Raw genomic sequence first — 17,608 nt, forward strand, 5'->3', positions numbered from 1 at the left:
TGGACCCCTATCCTACACCATACACAAAAATCAATTCAAAATGGATTGACTTGAAAGTAAAACCTGCAACCATAAAACCAAAAAAACAAAAAAAGAGAAAGAGCTCCTTAACATCAATCTTGGCAATGATTTTTTTGGATTAGACACCAAAAGCAAAAGCAACAGAAGCAAAAATAAGCAAGTGGAACTATATCAAATATGCTAAAAATAACTTTAGCACAGCCCAGTGAAAAGGCGATCTATTAAATGAGGATAAAATATCTGCAAAACATATACCTGACTAGGGGTTAATATCAAAAAATATATACAGAACTCATACATCTCAAAAGCAGTAAAAACAATCTGATTAAAAAATGGGCAGAGAGGGCCCCTGGGTGACTCAGTCCATTAAGCATCCAACTCTTGGTTTTGGCTCAGGTCATAATCTCAGGGTTGTGAGATGGAGCCCTGCATCAGGCTCTGTGCTGGGCATGGAGCCTGCTTAAGATTCTCTCTCCCTCTTCCTCTGCCCCTCCCCCCCCAACACTTGCATTCATGCTCTATCTTAAAAGAAAAAAAAATGGGCAGAGGACTGAATAGACATTTTTCCAAAAAGGACATACAAATTGGCCAACAGGTATATAAAAAGATGATCAACATCACTAATCATCAAGGAACGACAAATCAAAACCACAATGAGATATCACCTCACACCTGTTAGACTGGCTTTCATCAAAAAGACAACAGATAAGTGTTGATGAGAATGTGGAAAAAAAGAAATTCTTGTATACTGTTGATAGGACTATAACCTGGTGCAGCCACTGTGAAAAACAGTATAGCGGTTCCTCAAAAAATTTAAAAAATAACCCCTCACCATATGACCCAGCAATCCCATATCTGGACATATACCCAAAGGAATTGAAAGCAGGATTTCAAAGAGATATGTGCACTCCCACATTCACTGCAATATTATACATAATAGTCAAGATAGGGAAACAACCCAGGTGTCCATCAACAGATAAATGAACAAGTAAGATCTGACAAACCTAGATCCAGATATAATGGAATATTATTCAGCCAGGAGAAAAAAAGAAATCCTGCTATTTGTAACAACATGGATAGACCTTAATGCCTTATGTTAAGTGAAATAAGCCAAAGAGAGAGAGAGAGAAAAATACTATACGGTATCACTTAGATGTGGAATCTAAGGAGACAAAAATGTCAAACTCATAGAAACAGAGAGTAGAAAAGTGGTTGCCAGGGGTTGGCAGGTGGGACAGATAGGGAGAGGTTCGTAAGAACGTAAACTGTCAGATCAGATGAAAGAGGTCTGAGGATCTAATATAAATCATGATGACTATAACTGATAACACTATATCATATAATTAAAATTTGCTGAGAGTAGAACTTAAAAGTTCTCACCAAAAAAAAAAAAAGTGAGGTAATGGATATGTTAATTAACTAGATGGGAGGGGATCCTTTCACAAAGCCTACATATACCAAATTGCCACAACTTTAAATAGCTTATGATTTTATTTGTCAATTTTACCTCATTAAAACTGAAGTTTTTAAAAATGAAGTCAACTCACAATTTCTGTTCTATTGATAGTATCTAAAGATTAACCAAGGGGCATCTGGGTGGCTCAGTCAGTTAAGCATCCGACTCTTCATCATGGCTCAGGTCATGATCTCAGGGTCATGAGATCAAAACTGCCTGAGATTCTCTCTCTCCTTTCCCTCTGCCCCTCCCACCATTCGCATGTAAATAAATAAATAAATAAATAAATAAATAAATAAATAAATAAATATAAAATCTTTTAAAAAATAAAAACTAAAGATTAACCAAATGTTCCATGCAGGTTTTTGAATCATGTAGTTAATTCCAAGTACTTCTAGAACTGGCTTTCTTGCTACTCTTACCAGTGATGTCTTGTATTCGCTCTGTATTAACCTCAAACTATCACCATATAAATGCAATATTGCCTATATCAGATTTTTGGTATGGGCTATTTTTTTTATGACAGATGGCATTTGGATATAGAAAAGCTTTCCAAAATGTGATTTTGTCAGTTTTCTGTAAAGCTTGACAATCATCTTCAAAGTTTTTCCTGAAGACTTTTTTCTTCCTTCATTTTTCATCTTTTCAAAATCAATGACTATTTTTATGCTGCTTGGTCAGACAAGTAGGCTTTTGATTTACAACAGCTGTATTTTAATAGTGTACACACACATTTTCATTTCTGCCTTTATAATTCTTTTTTATCCATCAAGTTATAAGACACTGTTTTGTCCAAGGGTTTTGGAATCATTTCGGTCTTTTAATCTAATATAATCAAGTGGTTTTGCTATACATCTCATTATCATAAATTTTGTTTAGTTCTGGGTTTAACAATGGGATAGCTAAGCATGGACATATTTTCTTTCCCTTGATATCTGTCTCCATTTCATTCCCAAATTTAGAAGATTATTGCCATGAATAGTTCATTCACTGCTAATATACTTGAACTTCATTCCAGTTATTTCACACATCCTTCAAGTTTTTATAATTATAAAAATGTCATGATGGAAATCTACAGATAAGTATGAAAATATATACTTGTGTACAACAGTGCTTTGGAATTAATACTGACAAGACTTCAAGAGGGAAAATATATGCTTATAGGACAATAAAACTTAACAGCAACCAGGAGTTGGCTCTAAGGTATATGGCTATTATTTGTTTTGTTTTGTTTTGTTTTGTTTTTTCTCTTCTCCCAAAGTATTTTTTAAAAAGGCAGTAACAAATATAAAGACAAAGCTTATAACCATGTTACATTTAAATTCCAACATCTGCTTACATGCATCTGCTTCACATGAGAACGCTAAGCTAGGCAGGTGCTCAATAAAACCCTTAATTTCAAAGATGGCCAACACTTTTTACTTGCCAGTTGGATTGACCCTAAAAATCTAAATATGCCTGTCAGTCCTCATGTCTCCATTTAATGCAATCTCCACCACCTACATGGATGCCCTCTATCAAGTTGGGATCAAACACTGTTGGCTCCTTATTCAAAGGACCACAAGTTCATGTTAATAGGTGCAAATACATGAAATAGTCTATAAGGCCAGATATTTGTTCACTTGGTCTATAATCAGTGAACTTTGAAATGCAAGTACAAAACTCTACATTTCTTTAGTTTAATAAAAAAAAAACCCATGCTTCATAGGTAATAATTAATTTCATCTATTAAAAGAAACCACACAAAACGATCTCTTTCTAAAACCATTACTCATTTGTTCTATAAGCCCAGAAAAAAGATGTAACTTCCTCTTGCCTCGGTTCATCTACGTTAGCTCCTGACTGGATATGTTGGGGCACAGAGGAGGTCATTTTCTAGTCTTGTTTCCATAATAATTAGAGTTCTCCCTGAACAAGAGCAACAGTCAAGTTTTAAAGGAACACCAGTTCTGAGAGAACCAACTGAAGGACCAAGTGTCACTTCAGCCAGTGATTCTTTCTACAAGCTCCTCTCAGGGATGAGAACCTAATTTATGGTTCCTTTGTATTACCTTTCTCCTAAAATATTAAGAGTTAACAGCTGAGTAAATAACCGGCATTCAGTAAAGACACCTGTTATTATCTCTTTAGTCCATAAAGATCTTAAAAGAAAATATCTTAAGATAAAATTCTCTATTAATAATTGAGGTGCTTCAAACAAAAGTTCTCAGTATTACAAATCTGTAGTGCATGGGTCATTCTGTGTTAAAAACTTCTGATAGTATGAACACATAATAGTACATGCACTTATTATGTTGTGACCATCCCAGATTCTTTGGTTAAAAACAAATCATGTCAAAAACAAACAAACAAACAAAAATAAATAAATATCAGGTGAAAGAATTTCATCTTCTAGATTTTGATTTTAAAACATTATTTCCTAATTTCCAGGAGAATGACAGTATGTTGATAGTAAAAATGAACAAACTCAGAAGTAACCTTGAAACCAATTCGATAGCAAGCTGTTGTTTCTCCCTACTTCTCCCATGCCAGCACAACCAGGTCATGAGTAGTTATTGACTCTCAAAATAAATGTTGAGCTTAGTGTTCTTACCTGGCACCCTCTTTGCCCAGTTGATCATGTGAACCAGCTCCCTGTCAGCAAGGTTGGTCAGCAAGCCCATCATCGAAGCCTCACTGAAGGGTCTGGAAGGATCGTAGTCGGAATAGATTATGGGGGGCTCAGCCTCCAGCAAGGCACTGACCATCTGATCGGCTGTCAGGGACAAGGCTGGGCTGTTCTTCTTAGTATGCTTAATCAAGAGCGGGCTTGGCCAAAGGCTGGAAGCCCTCATATCTCCGGAGGACCCCACTTCATTCCTGCCCTCCCCATCATCTCTCTGGCGCTTGTGTTTCAACATTCTCCCTCCTCTTCGGTCTTTCCGTATCCCTGAGAACACACACACAAAAAAAAAAAAAAAATACCCAGTTTTATTTCTTTTTCTCATGTAAACTTTCCTACTAAAACCAACTTCAATGCTAATAGCCTTTATTTTATTTACATAAATATTTTGAGGCACAGGTGTGCTAGTAAGTGTTTATCAACCAGCTGCCTAAGAGGAAAAAAGGGCTTTGATGTGTAGCATTCACTGATTTCCACCGAGTAAATACTCCACTGTGGTAAATTTCAAGCTACTTGTCTGATATCAAGTGGTTTACAAAACTCCTGGAGAGTTAACAGTGGACTTTTGTGAGCCAGTACAAGCCGATTCTGACAAACTGCTTGTGTGTGTGTGTGTGTGTGTGTGTGTGTGCACGCGCACGTCACAGATGCCATAAAAGGAACAGAATTATAATAATTACTTATTCTTGAAATATGGCTTAGCATCAAAGACTGTTTCTGCTATGAATATTCTTTTAACAGTAAGTTTAAAAGGCAATGAAAGAAGCACTTCCTAATTGTCCAAGTAGGCCTCTTAACGGAAGACACTGAAGGGGAATGACTTATCCGAAATGTATCTGACAACCTCTGGATCCCGCAGGTGCTCAGCGAGTCTTTGTGGCTAAGCTGTATCTTATCACCTTACTTAGTACTTGACCTAAGACAGTCAAGTTGTTTACTTGGTTCTAAGATTTTCACAAATGTATTTCTGTTTCCCTAATATAAAAGCTTTAAAGCAGTTGAAAATAATTGCCCCCCAAACGCTTACCCAACTGTGGTTCTCACTAACTAAATTATAGAGAGAAGGGGAATCCAATCTCTTTTGCAGTGATTCTTTGAGGTTTTAGCTCAGCATCGTAACCTGGAAAAGGCCATGCTCCGGTGCTGAAATATATCAGCAGAAACAAATATCTTAAAAAGACAAAAATTAACAGAAGCTTCCATATTTTCAAAAATATTCATCTCAGGGTGCCCGGGTGACTCAGTCAGTTAAGCGTCCGCCTTTGGCTCAGGTCATGATCCCGGGATCCTGGGATCGAGTCCTGCAAGGTAGGGCTCCCTGCTCAGCAGGGAGTCTGCTTCTCCTTCTCCCTCTGCCTCTCCCCCACTGCTTGTGCACTCTCTCTCTCTCAGATAAATAAAATCTTTAAAAAAAATAAAAAATTAAAAAATTAAGATTTATATGAAAAAATAATCATTTTGGTAAAAAGCTAACACTATTATTTTTAATATTAAAGACATGAGAATACACTTTGTAATATATTACCTGTTTTCTCACTCCATAACAAATGAATAACTAACGTCAGAACTTTGTTCTATTCTGTTCTGATTTGTCAAAGAATCTGGACAAATGTGTGGTGGAATTTTTTATGTGTAACTTTTATTCTTATAGGTCTAGATTAAATATATTAGACAATGCCTTCAAAATATAACGAAGTCACAGACCCTTCCTATTTATTCAGTATTAAAATAAGCATTTCTCAGAACTCTTGGAATAAGTAATAATAGTAAAGATTATTATCACTAATACACACTCAGCACTCACCATATACTGTAAGCACTTTATATACACTTACATAAAAGCACTTTACAAGTAATTTAGTCCTCACAATAATCTTTAAAGTAAATACTGGGAAACAGCTCCGTAGGAAGGTCTAAGACCATTCTCTATTAAGTATGATTCCAGATCCTGGCTCTAAAATGAAGATGTTTTTCCAGTTAACAGTTTTAAAATTTAATCAATTATCAACAAAGTAGACGAATCTAAAAATATCCAGAAATAAAATAAGTCGGATGAGAACAGATGTATCTGACCTGCCATTGTCCTTAGGCACTTCAACTAGTTCATTGCCAGGCACGCTAATGAGATAAGAGCATCTGAATTAAGAAAGATGATACTTTCTACTCTCAGCTCATTAGTGCAGACCTGGAGTTATCACACCCATTGCTGGATGCTGCCTATATAAGCAAAATAAACTTTTTAAAATTAGAGTAACTAGGAGAGTGGGGAGATGTGAAATCAAGTCACATGGAGATCAACTGAGGAACTAAGAGGGGTTATCATAGAGAAAAGAAGACTTGGAGGAAACATGAGTGTCACCCTCAACTGGGCTATCCTGTAAAGATGGTGTTATGGTCTGAATGTTTGTGTCCCCAAAAATTCATATGTTGAAATCTAATCCCAAAGTGATGGTACTTGGAGGTGGAGCCCTTGGTAGGTAATTAGGTCATGAGAGTACAGCCCTCATGAATGGGATTAGTGCCTTTCTAAGAGGCCAGAGAGCTAGTAGGAGCTTGCTCTCTCTACCATGAGAGGATACACGAAGACAGCTCTCTCAAGCCAGGAAGCAGACCTTATTCAGACAGCAGATCTGCTGGCACCATGATCTTGGACTCCTCAATCTCCAGAACTGTGAAAAATAAACATTTGTTGTTTAAGCCACGCAGTCTATTGCATTTCAGTTATAGCAGCCCAAACTAAGTGAGAGATGGGTTCAACTTGCTCTTTATGAGCCCAAATGGTAACACAGAAGAAATATGTGGAAACTATGAGTAGAGTTCAATCTGAGGAAGCAGTTTGCAATAGTCAAAGCTGACAATAAAGGTAGAATCTGCTGCCATGGGAAATGATACTTGGATCATTGGAGATTCCCAATAATAAGCTACACAAAGACTTTATGGGGATGTTACTGGAGGGATTATCCAGTGAGCATTTGTACTAGGTGACCTTCAATATACTTTCTCAAAACTGTATGACTCTAAGGTCTTCCATTTGTGATGTAAGACCACTAGTCTTAGAGTGAAAAATCGGGGGGGCGGGGAGGAATCAAAAGCAAAAACTTCCTTTAGGGTCACATTCCTTAGGAAATTTTGAGGTCAGAATTTTGAAAAGATGAACTGTGATTAAAGTTTACCTACTTTGGGTGGGGACTGGGATAAAAAATTACATTGTTCTTCAGTGTTAGTGTATTATTCAAATATTCTTTATTTCCCTACTCTACAACTTTAGAAGAAGATTGGTAATGTGAACAGATCTTATAGGAAATCTGTAGCAGCAATGAAAAATCTTTTAATATCCAATCTACATGGAAAGATAAAAGCAAGGGATTTGACTAAAGAAAAAATGTAAAAATTATATTGTTTTTCCTAAGATGAAATCAGGAGTTACCTGATCACAACAACACATAAGCATTTTACTTCCTAAAAATAAGGACTATGCTTTCTATTATAAATGTAATTTATTTTTTAAAGATTTCAAAAGTAAAGACAATGGAATAGAAGGTTAACACAACAAAACAAAACACAGTATTACCACCCACTTTAAAAGGCCCTGGCAGTCATAGTACAGACGAAATGATTTCCAAAAAAGGATTTTAGATTCAACACAGGTACTAATAGCAGCAGTTATCAAATTTATCAAAGTATTTGTTCATTTGGTAAAAATGTATTCACTACTTATAATGTATATTCACAGATGATACAGTGTAAACAAAGATAGATCATGTTACCCTCCATTAAGTTTTCAGGTTGGAGGGAGAAAGACATCAGTCAAGAATCATTCAGTACTCACTGGATGGATGAATGAATGAATGAATGAATGAACGAACAGACTGCCCAAAATACAATGGAAGGGAGGAGGTGAGTCAAGGAGGAGGAGACAAAGAAAGCTTCTCCAAGAGAAGTTACATTTAAGCCAAATTGCAAAATTTCCTTTCTTGGAGAAATTTAGAAGTAGTCTACTCAGAATGAGTTGAGTCTCACAAATATATGATCTAGGTTGTTGAACACAAGACAAAAATGGGCACAGGTTTAGCACGTAGAATAATGAGACACAATTGGAAAGATCAAGGTGAGAGTTGAATATTTATAAAATCATCAAATATTCCAGTAGGTAAAGGTGGATTCAATTAGCATTAACAAATATTTTCTCTAATTTACCCCTAAATGTACTATATTTTTCAAATGCCAAAGTCCCCACAAAATGTACAAACAGGGGACGCCTAGGTGGTTCAGTAGGTTGAGTGTCTGCCTTTGGCTCAGGTCATGATCCCGGGGGCCTGGGATCCAACCCAGTGTCCCGGTCTCTGCTCAGTGAGAAGCCTGCCTCTCCCTCTCCCTCTGATCCTCCCTGCCCTCCCCCCTTCTCTCTCTCTTTCAAATAAATAAAATCTTTTAAAAATGAAGCAGAACAAAAATAGAAAATCATACATTTTATTTGTCCAACTGCATGTAGTAGGATCCTAGGACACAGCTCAATGAGGAAGAAATCCTTTTCCACTTGTAAGTAGTAATTGTCACATTACCAGTGATATATCAGTGTCATTTACCAGTAACAATATTGCACAAATATTTTATAGTAGTTTAAAAAAATCAAATTGGAATTGAGTGGAAGAAAGTAAAAAAAACTGACCCAATTTCTACTTCTATTTTAACCTAGGTTAAACGAGAATCACACATCAAAACCAATGATTACAGGCTGTGTTGCTATGGAACATACAGCCAGTTCTTCATTACACAGAGTGATGGGGCATAGGAATGGCATGCATAATTGAAATCCAAAAGTAAAATTAAAAACCTTATGCTCCCCACCAAGACATTTTCCAGAATTATTTGTAGAGCAGCAACTTAGATTGATATGTATTGTATTTAAGCTCATTCCCCTTTGTCTAACTTATGTTAACTATCAGTAAAAAAAAACAAAAGACCAAAAATGAGTTCACAAAGCAAAGGGGGAAAAAAAGGCAATTAGCTTAGATCATGCAAATATTAAACAGGCAGCCTCTTGACAGGTGAGACATTTATTTGCAGCAAATAGCATTTTAGCTTGTAATACCATATAAACAAGATGTAGTGTCATTCAGTACACAAAAATGTCCTTTTCCAGAGTGGCTGAATAAAATATTCAGCAGCACAATACAAATGTCCTGCAATGGATATACCAGAGTATACACATTATTAGCTCTCAGGTTGTGTCACTGATTAGGCAACACTTGCATCAAAGCAAACTTCTTTACACTCCCTTCTTAAAATGTTAAGCTTACAATAATTCAAGGATTACCCACTGGTTTCCTATGAGGGATTGAGAAAATAAATTACCTCTCCTCCAGCAAGCCCACCATTAAATGTGAAATGCCACCAGTTTGAATTTTATCCCCTTGGGTTAAGCCTTCTCTAATATCCTTGTCACACTGTTGTAAGGATTTAGAAAGGCTGAGTATAGAACTTCCACTGAGCAGCACGCAAAGTCCATTTGAGTGATTCTAATCCACTAGGAAGTGTTAACTTAAGAGAATTTATTGAAGTAAGTAACACCGGCAACTGGTATGGGAATAAAAGGGAGAGAGAAGGTGCACAGAGCTCTCTCTAGGTTACAGCAAGCAGAGGGAATCTCTTCCAAGGCTGCCTGGGATCTGAAAGATATTCTGTAAGGCAGCTCAGGGCTGAGTTCTGGCAAGGAGAAAGGGTCTAAAGACCTATCAATTGCTTCAAAAATTATGTCCTGGCCTTAAAATAAAAACATCTGTCCTAATGTATCACATGAGGTAGTTTGAAAGATTACTTCTAATTAACCTCAGAGTTTGTTTAATCATTCTCTTTTTTTTTTCATTCTTTAAATTCTTTGGCTTGGCTGTTGTATCTCAGGAAAAATTAATGTGTTATCTGAATATTCATTAATTAAAAGAATTCATTAGATTATTTGCTTATAATGCATTCTCCTTTTTAAACTTTCTTTTTCTGACATGATCTTTTTTCTTAATACCCTGTGCCTCTACAAAAATCAAGTATAACATTAGTAATTTTTCCAGTTCCCTAAGACTAATGTATTATTAAATATTTCAAACATTTGCATAATCACTTTTCTTTTGTTTCTCAATAATTATTCATGAGATACTAAAAAGCCAGACAAAGAAATACACTAAAAGCGTTTTAATTCAATATGCTGAAGAAAACAGAAGCACTAATTAAGAATTAAATAAAGTTAAGAGCTAAAAAAAACCTGCTCCAGAGAAACTCCCCTCCATCAATTCTAATGTTTTATTTTCAAATACTAGAAATTAACCCTATAAGGTAGGAGCTGTTATAGTCCCCCATCTAACAGAAGAAATAAGTTTAGAATAACTAGCATGCCCTAGCTCCTCCCAAGAGCAGCTCAGAGATTTGAGCCTAAGTGAATTATGTAACCATAAACTATAATTAATATTGTGTTGACCCCTAAGTGTACCAGGTCAAGGGACTATGAATTATCCAGTTTTTTCAGAGCAACTTAATGCTCTACCCCTTCCTTCTTTCACATCCAACAAATCACCACAACCTAGTATTCCTTCATGTATTTCTTCTTCCTTGAGCCTCTTTCTGTCTTTACTGCCATCCTGGTTCATGCCCCTATCCCTTCTTGCCTAAATCAATGCAGTAGCTCCTAATGCGTTTCCTTGCCTACCTTCAATCTCCCTTCCAATCCAATTCCCTGGCAGCTGGTTCATCTTCATTACACACCCATTTCACCCTGTTATTGTCTGTCTTAGTCTCTCAAAGATTTCCTTACCTTACAGCAGGCATTCTTTAACTATGCTCTGAAAACTTAGCAGTTCTGAGGAAGTATCAGAGGTGGTGTAGTCGGGGCTACTGGTCACCCCATTTTTCCCCTTTGTCTAAAGCATCTATGTTTGAGTGTGAGTGTGTGTGTGTGTGTGTGTGTGTGTGTGTGTGTGTTGTATTGGGATTAGGGAAAACATATTTCTAAGGGGGTTTACTGATTTTATTTTACATACTGATTTTATTTTACATTCACTGACCCACTGAGTAAAATCACACATTACATTAAGACTCATGAGTTTCCACAAATAATCCCAAGGTACTTTTCAAGGCTATCTTTACAATTTCCCTCCACAACTTTTATTTTTATGAAACAGGATTGGACCTGTGCCACTTTTTATATAATACTTTCCAACTATCTTTGCTGTTCCTACCCCTCTTATACTGGCCTCCGAAACCCAAGTAAAACTTCATTTCACCCATAGTCAATCTTGGATGCACCCCAGTCTAGTGGCTCTACTTCCTCCATTCTTGTACCTTTTCTTTCCTGTGCCATTCATTGAACAATGATCATATGCTACCTTCTATGTTTAGTTACACCTGAGTTCCCCCTCCCTGAGCTATGGCCTGGAACTCTCTCCAGCCAGGAAGCTGGAGCAGTGTAGACTCACTTCATTTAATTTCTCTTTTTCAAGAGACAATGCCCCACACTGCCTGATATCGAAGGTTATCAGGTAACTGTTATTGAAACAGTTGTTTCAAATATTTTTATCCAGTTTTTTAAAGATGTTTCTGGTGGGAGGCAATATGGTTAAAACTGAAAATACACAAATCTGCTACTATAGCTAGAAAGAAACTTCATCATCTCCCTGTCAATAACTGATAGTTTAAGTAGACAGAAAATCAATATAGATAAAGTTGACCTCAACAACACTATCAATCAACTTAATCTAGCTAATATTTATAGAATACTCCATCAAACAACATATGAATACACATTATTCTCAAGTTCCAAGATAGAGCACATTCTGGGCCATAAAAACACCCTTAACAAATATTAAAAAGAAAAATAATACAAACCATTAAATAAACTAAAAAGTACTGAAGTAAACTAGGAATCAATAATAGAAAGATACCTGGAACATTCCCAAATATTTGCATATTAAACAACATACTTCTAAAGAACATATGGCTCAAGGAAGAAGTCTCAATAGAAATTTTTAAGAATTTTTAACTAAATGAAAATGAAAATAAAACTTATCACCATATGTGGCATGTAGGAAAAGCAATACTCATAGCATTAAAGAAGAAAACTTAAAGCACTACATTCACACATTAGATAAGAAATGTATATCAATAACCCAAGCTTCCACCTTAGGAAACTAGAGAAAGAAGATCAAGCCTAAAGCAAGCAGAAGAGAAATAATAAAAATCAGAGCAGAAATTAATTAAAATGAAAGTGGGAGCACAACAAAGAAAATCATGAGACAAAAACTGGTTCTTTGAAAAGATCAACAAAATTGATAAACTTCTAACCAGGATAATGAAGATAAAAGAAAGAAGACATAAATTACCAGTATCACAAATGAAAGAAAAGTCACCATTAGTGGCCCCAAGGACATTAAAAGGTTATTAAAGAAATATCATGAGCAACTCTATGCCCACAAATCTGATAATTTAGATGAAATATACTAGTCCCTTGAAAGACACAAACTACCAAAACTTATAACAGGAGATACGAATAACTTGAATATCTCTAATCAATAAAATAAATTGAATTGATAATTAATCATCTTCCCAAAAATTCACCAGACACAGGTGGTTTAATGAGTTGTTTCTAAAATAACCATTTAAGAATGAAACCATGTCAATTCTCTATGGTCTCTTTCAGAAAACAAAAGCAGAGAAAGCACTTTCTAATTTATTCCATGAGTCCGGCAGTACTCTGATACCAAAATCAGACAAAGACATTACAAGAAAGAAAAACTATATTGGTCAATATCTCCCCTGAGCATTGGCACAAAAATCCTCAACAAACATCATGAAGTCAAATCCAGAATGCATAAAAGGAATTACACACCATGACCAACTGGGATTTTTTCCAGTTGTAAGGGCAAGTTCAACAATTGAAAAGAAATCACTATTAATCCACCACTACAATAGAGAAAACAGGAGAAGTCATATGATCATATTAATTGACACATGAAAAGCATTTGACAAAACTTAATAACCATTCATGACTTAAAAAAAACTCTCAGTAAAGTAGCAATAGGTAATAACTTCAATTTATTAAAAGACATCTGTCAACAAAACAAAACAAAACACAAAAAATCTAAAGCTAACATCTCCTTAATGATTAAAAGCTGGATGCTTTCCCCCTAAAATCAGGAACAAGGCAAGAATGTCCTCTGTCACTCCTTATTCAACATCACACTGAAAATCCTATTGTAATGAAACAAGAAAAATAAATTAAATGTATACAGATTGTAAAGGAAGAAAAAAACGGTCTACATTCACAGATGACATGATTACATATGCAGAAAATTCCAATGAATTGACAAAAAACAAAAACAACAAAACAAAACAAAACAAAACAACCCCCCTTCTCCCAGAACTAAGAAGTGATTACACCAAGGTTAAACGATACAAGGTCAATATACAAGAGTCAACTGCTTTCCTTTACATCAACAATGAACAACTGGAACTTGAAATTTTAAAAATAATACCACCTACAATAGTATATGAAATGAAACACTAAGGTATAAACTATGTACAAACTATACACAGGATCTCTATGTAGAAAACTAAAACACTGATGGAAAAATAAAAGACAATCTAAAAAACTGAAATGGTCATGAATCAGAAGTTCAATATTGTTTATGTTCATAGTGTTCAGTACTATCAAATGTCAGTTCTTCCCAACTTGAACTATAGATTCAGTGCAATCCCAATCAAAATCCCAGCAACCTATTTTGCAGAAATCGACAAACTGATTCTAATGTTTAAATGAAAAGGCAAAAGACCCAGAACGGTGTTTAATACTAAAAGAGAACTGAAATACTTTAGAAATTGGGGGACTTTCACTATTTGATTTCAAAATTTACTATAAAAGCTACAGTAATAAAGACCGTGTGGTATTGGTGAAAGAATACACTAGTAGCCCGGCGGACCAGAAGAATGAGTCCAGAAATAGAACCACACAAATATAGTCAACTTATCTTTGACAAAGGAGAGAAGGAAATTAAATGGAGAAAAGATAGTCTTTTCAACAAATTTTGTTGGAACAATTAGGTAGCCACATGTAAAAGAGTCTAAACACAAACTTTACACCTTACACAAAAATTAATTCAAAGTGGATCACTGACCTAAATGATAATGAGAAACTAAAACCTTTTGAAGAAAACAGAAAAAATTCTAATGATCTTGAGTTTGGTGGTTTTTAAACACAATACCAATAACACAACCTATTAAAAAAGGAAATTAGTAAGTTGGACTTGCATTAAAAGTAAAATTTTTAAAAAAAATTCTACTCTGAAAAAAAATGCTGTTAAAAGAATAAAAAAGATAAGCCACAGACTGGGAAAAATATTTGCAAAATACACAGTGGATAAAAGACTTGTAATGAAAATATACAAAGAACTCTTAAAACCCAATAAAAAGAAAACAACAACAACAAAAAAGCTTTTAACGGGCAAAAGAACTTAAAAGGCACCTCATATATAGAGAGAGATAGATATAACTGGTAAAGAAAAAAACATGAAAAGATGCTCAATATCACTTGTTATTCAGAATTTGCAAATTAAAACAACAATAAAGTATCAATATAGACCTGTTAAAGTGGTTAAAATCCAAAACACTAACAAATACCAAGTGCTGACAAGAATGTGGAGCAGCAGAAACTCTCATTCATTCCCGGTGAGAATGCAAAATGGTACAGCACACCTACTTTGGAAGACAGGTTGGCAGTTTCTTATGAAGCTAAACACAGTCTTACCACGTGGTCCAACAACTGTGCTCCTAGGTATTCACCCAATGATTTCAAAACTAACGCCCACACAAAAATCTGCATTCAAATGTTTATATCAGCTCCATTCATAATTTCCACAAACTGGAAACAACCATGATGTCTTTCATAAATGAAGGAATAAACAAAACAGTGGTACATCCATACAGTTGAACACTATTCAGTGATAAAAAGAAATAAGCTATCAAGCCATGAAAAGATACAGATGAAATGTAAATGCATGTTGCTAACTAGCCAGTCTAAAAAAAGTTACATACTATATGATTCCAATTATAGGGCATTCTAGAAAAGACAAAACTACAGAGATGCTAAACAGATCAGAGGTCACCGGCAGTTCAAGGCAAGAGGGAGAGGTCAAATGGATGAAGCACAGGATATTTTATAAGGTAGAGAAACTTCTATGTTACAGTAATAGAAACTCTTTTACAGTAATGTTACTGTAATGATGAATACAAGACATTAAGTATTTTCCAAACCCATAAAACTTTACAGGACAAAGAATAAACTTAACATATGCACATTTTATTTTTTTTTAAGATTTTATTTATTTGTCAGAGAGAGAGAGAAAAAGAGACAGAGAATTAAGCACAAGCAGGGGAGCGACAGGCAGAGGGAGAAACAAGCTCCCCGCATAGCAAGGAGCCCAATGCAGGACTCGATCCCAAGACCCCTGGATCATGACCTGAGCCGAAGGCAGCCATTTAACCAACTGAGCCACCCGGGCATCCCTACATATGCACATTTTAAAAATCCATTTAGAAAAATCTGAGGATTCCAGGGTGCAATGAAGAATGTTACAAAAGAGGGGCGCCTGGGTGGCTCAGTTGGTTAAGCGACTGCCTTCGGCTCAGGTCATGATCCCGGAGTTCCAGGATCGAGTCCCACATCGGGATCCCTGCTCAGCAGAGAATCTGCTTCTCCCTCTGACCCTCTTCCCTCTTGTGCTCTCTATCTCTCATTCTCTCTCTGTCAAATAAATAAATAAAATCTTAAGAAAAAAGGATGTTACAAAAGAATCCAAATGTATGAACCAATTTTACTGAAGGAGGTAGAGAAATAAGGTATTAACTTAAGTAATTTGGAAACGAGTGGAGTCAGTTAAGACTAAAGGCAAAAGGAACTGGACACAAACACTGTTCAGGTGATAAATTGTTAACAACTGTGAAACCACTATATAGGTATAATGGAATTAAATGATTAAGTAGATGAATAGCAGATGGTGGGAGCATGAATCACACTATTGGAGTACCAAGTGACAGGTATGTAAAAGGAGGCTAGAATGATCCATGTTACTACTATAATGGTTACATTTGGAGACCCAGTATATATTCACGTTTACCTTACCAAAGATACAGATAGTTATATATAAAAAGAAATGGGAGCCTGGGTGGCTCAGGCAGTTAAGCATCTGACTCATGATTTCGGCTCAGGTCATCATCTCAGGGTCATGGGATCTAGCCCCATGTCGGGCTCTGTGCTCAGTGGCCAGTCTGCTTGACATTCTCTCCCCCTGCCCCTCCCCCCTCCACTCCATGCGCACACATGCATGCACACTCTTTCTCTCAAATAAAACTTTAAAATATATTATAGATTTGTGTATACAGATGGACTAATACACACACATATATCTCCTTGCACAGTCAGCTTAGAGGGCCTAGAGGTAACAATATCCCAGTAACAGCAAGTATGTCTATGGCCCAGATCTTGGTTTCCAATAAGAGAATCATCACCCCATAAAGAAATGGCTGATTCTAGGACAGAGGCAAGAAATACAAGATGAGTCTGAACCATCTTGTACTGACAGAAAGAAAGTGCTCCAGAACAAAAAACCTGCAATGGTCGGTGTACATCAAAGGGACACAGGAGCCAACTGAAAGAGCTCCCAACGTCAAAGCTGGAGCAATGTGGACAGAAAAATAAATACAACAGTGTGAGATTATGCCCCCAGACATAAATATCCATGAGTCTATACTGATGACTAAATACATAAATTAATGGAAAAGAATAGGCAATTCCAAATAATTTACGCAGATACTCCACCCTTAGGAAGGGGAGCATAACTCCCTACTCCTAAAGTACAAGCTGCACATAGTAACTTCCTTCCTTCCTTCCAAAAAGGACTAAATGGAAAAGGAAAAGAAAAGAGTCACTTTACAGTTCACAAATCTCACAAATACTGCCTCAAGCCAGGTGATCAGTGTTAACATCTACAGCAATAACTCATACTGATAGTACATACCCTTGATATGATGTGATGACAATGGCAGTTTATCTCTGTGGCCTCCCTCCTAAAAACAGATTCACCCCAGTCTAACCATGAGAAAACATAAAACAAATCCAAATTGAGGGACATTTAACAAAATATCTGACCAGAGATCCTCAAAACAAATAATGTAAGACGTTAACAATAAAGGAAACCATGTATGGGTATACAAGAACTCTCTGTACTGTCTTTGCATTAATATTGTAAACCTAAAACCAATCTAAAATAAAAAATTTACTTTTAAAAATCAAAGGCAAAATAGTGAGCAAGAAGTGCCTTTACCTAATATAAAAATTAATTTTATTCTGTCCCTTCATTGTTTGGAATAATAAGTCACTGCCTTTCATGCTGTTATGTTGAAGGAGAACTTCTGAATCATCCCACCTGAGA

The 17,608-nt window shown here is 35.9% G+C and overlaps 1 protein-coding gene across 2 annotated transcripts in view; it reads right to left on the reverse strand.

Moving 5' to 3' along the window:
• ESR1 (estrogen receptor 1) overlaps positions 1-17,608 on the reverse strand; it is a 379,111-nt gene that overhangs the window by 146,914 nt on the left and 214,589 nt on the right. For both annotated transcript variants that reach the window (XM_028103407.2, XM_088023837.1), the window contains exon 5: positions 4,071-4,406. In XM_028103407.2, the coding sequence (XP_027959208.1) occupies positions 4,071-4,406 (336 nt within the window). The remainder of the gene's footprint in view (positions 1-4,070; positions 4,407-17,608) is intronic.

The sequence above is a fragment of the Eumetopias jubatus genome, unplaced genomic scaffold (assembly GCF_037043125.1).
Source record: "Eumetopias jubatus isolate StellerSeaLion01/CBP00866 unplaced genomic scaffold, mEumJub1_p1.0 scaffold_6, whole genome shotgun sequence".
Lineage (NCBI taxonomy): Eukaryota > Metazoa > Chordata > Mammalia > Carnivora > Otariidae > Eumetopias > Eumetopias jubatus.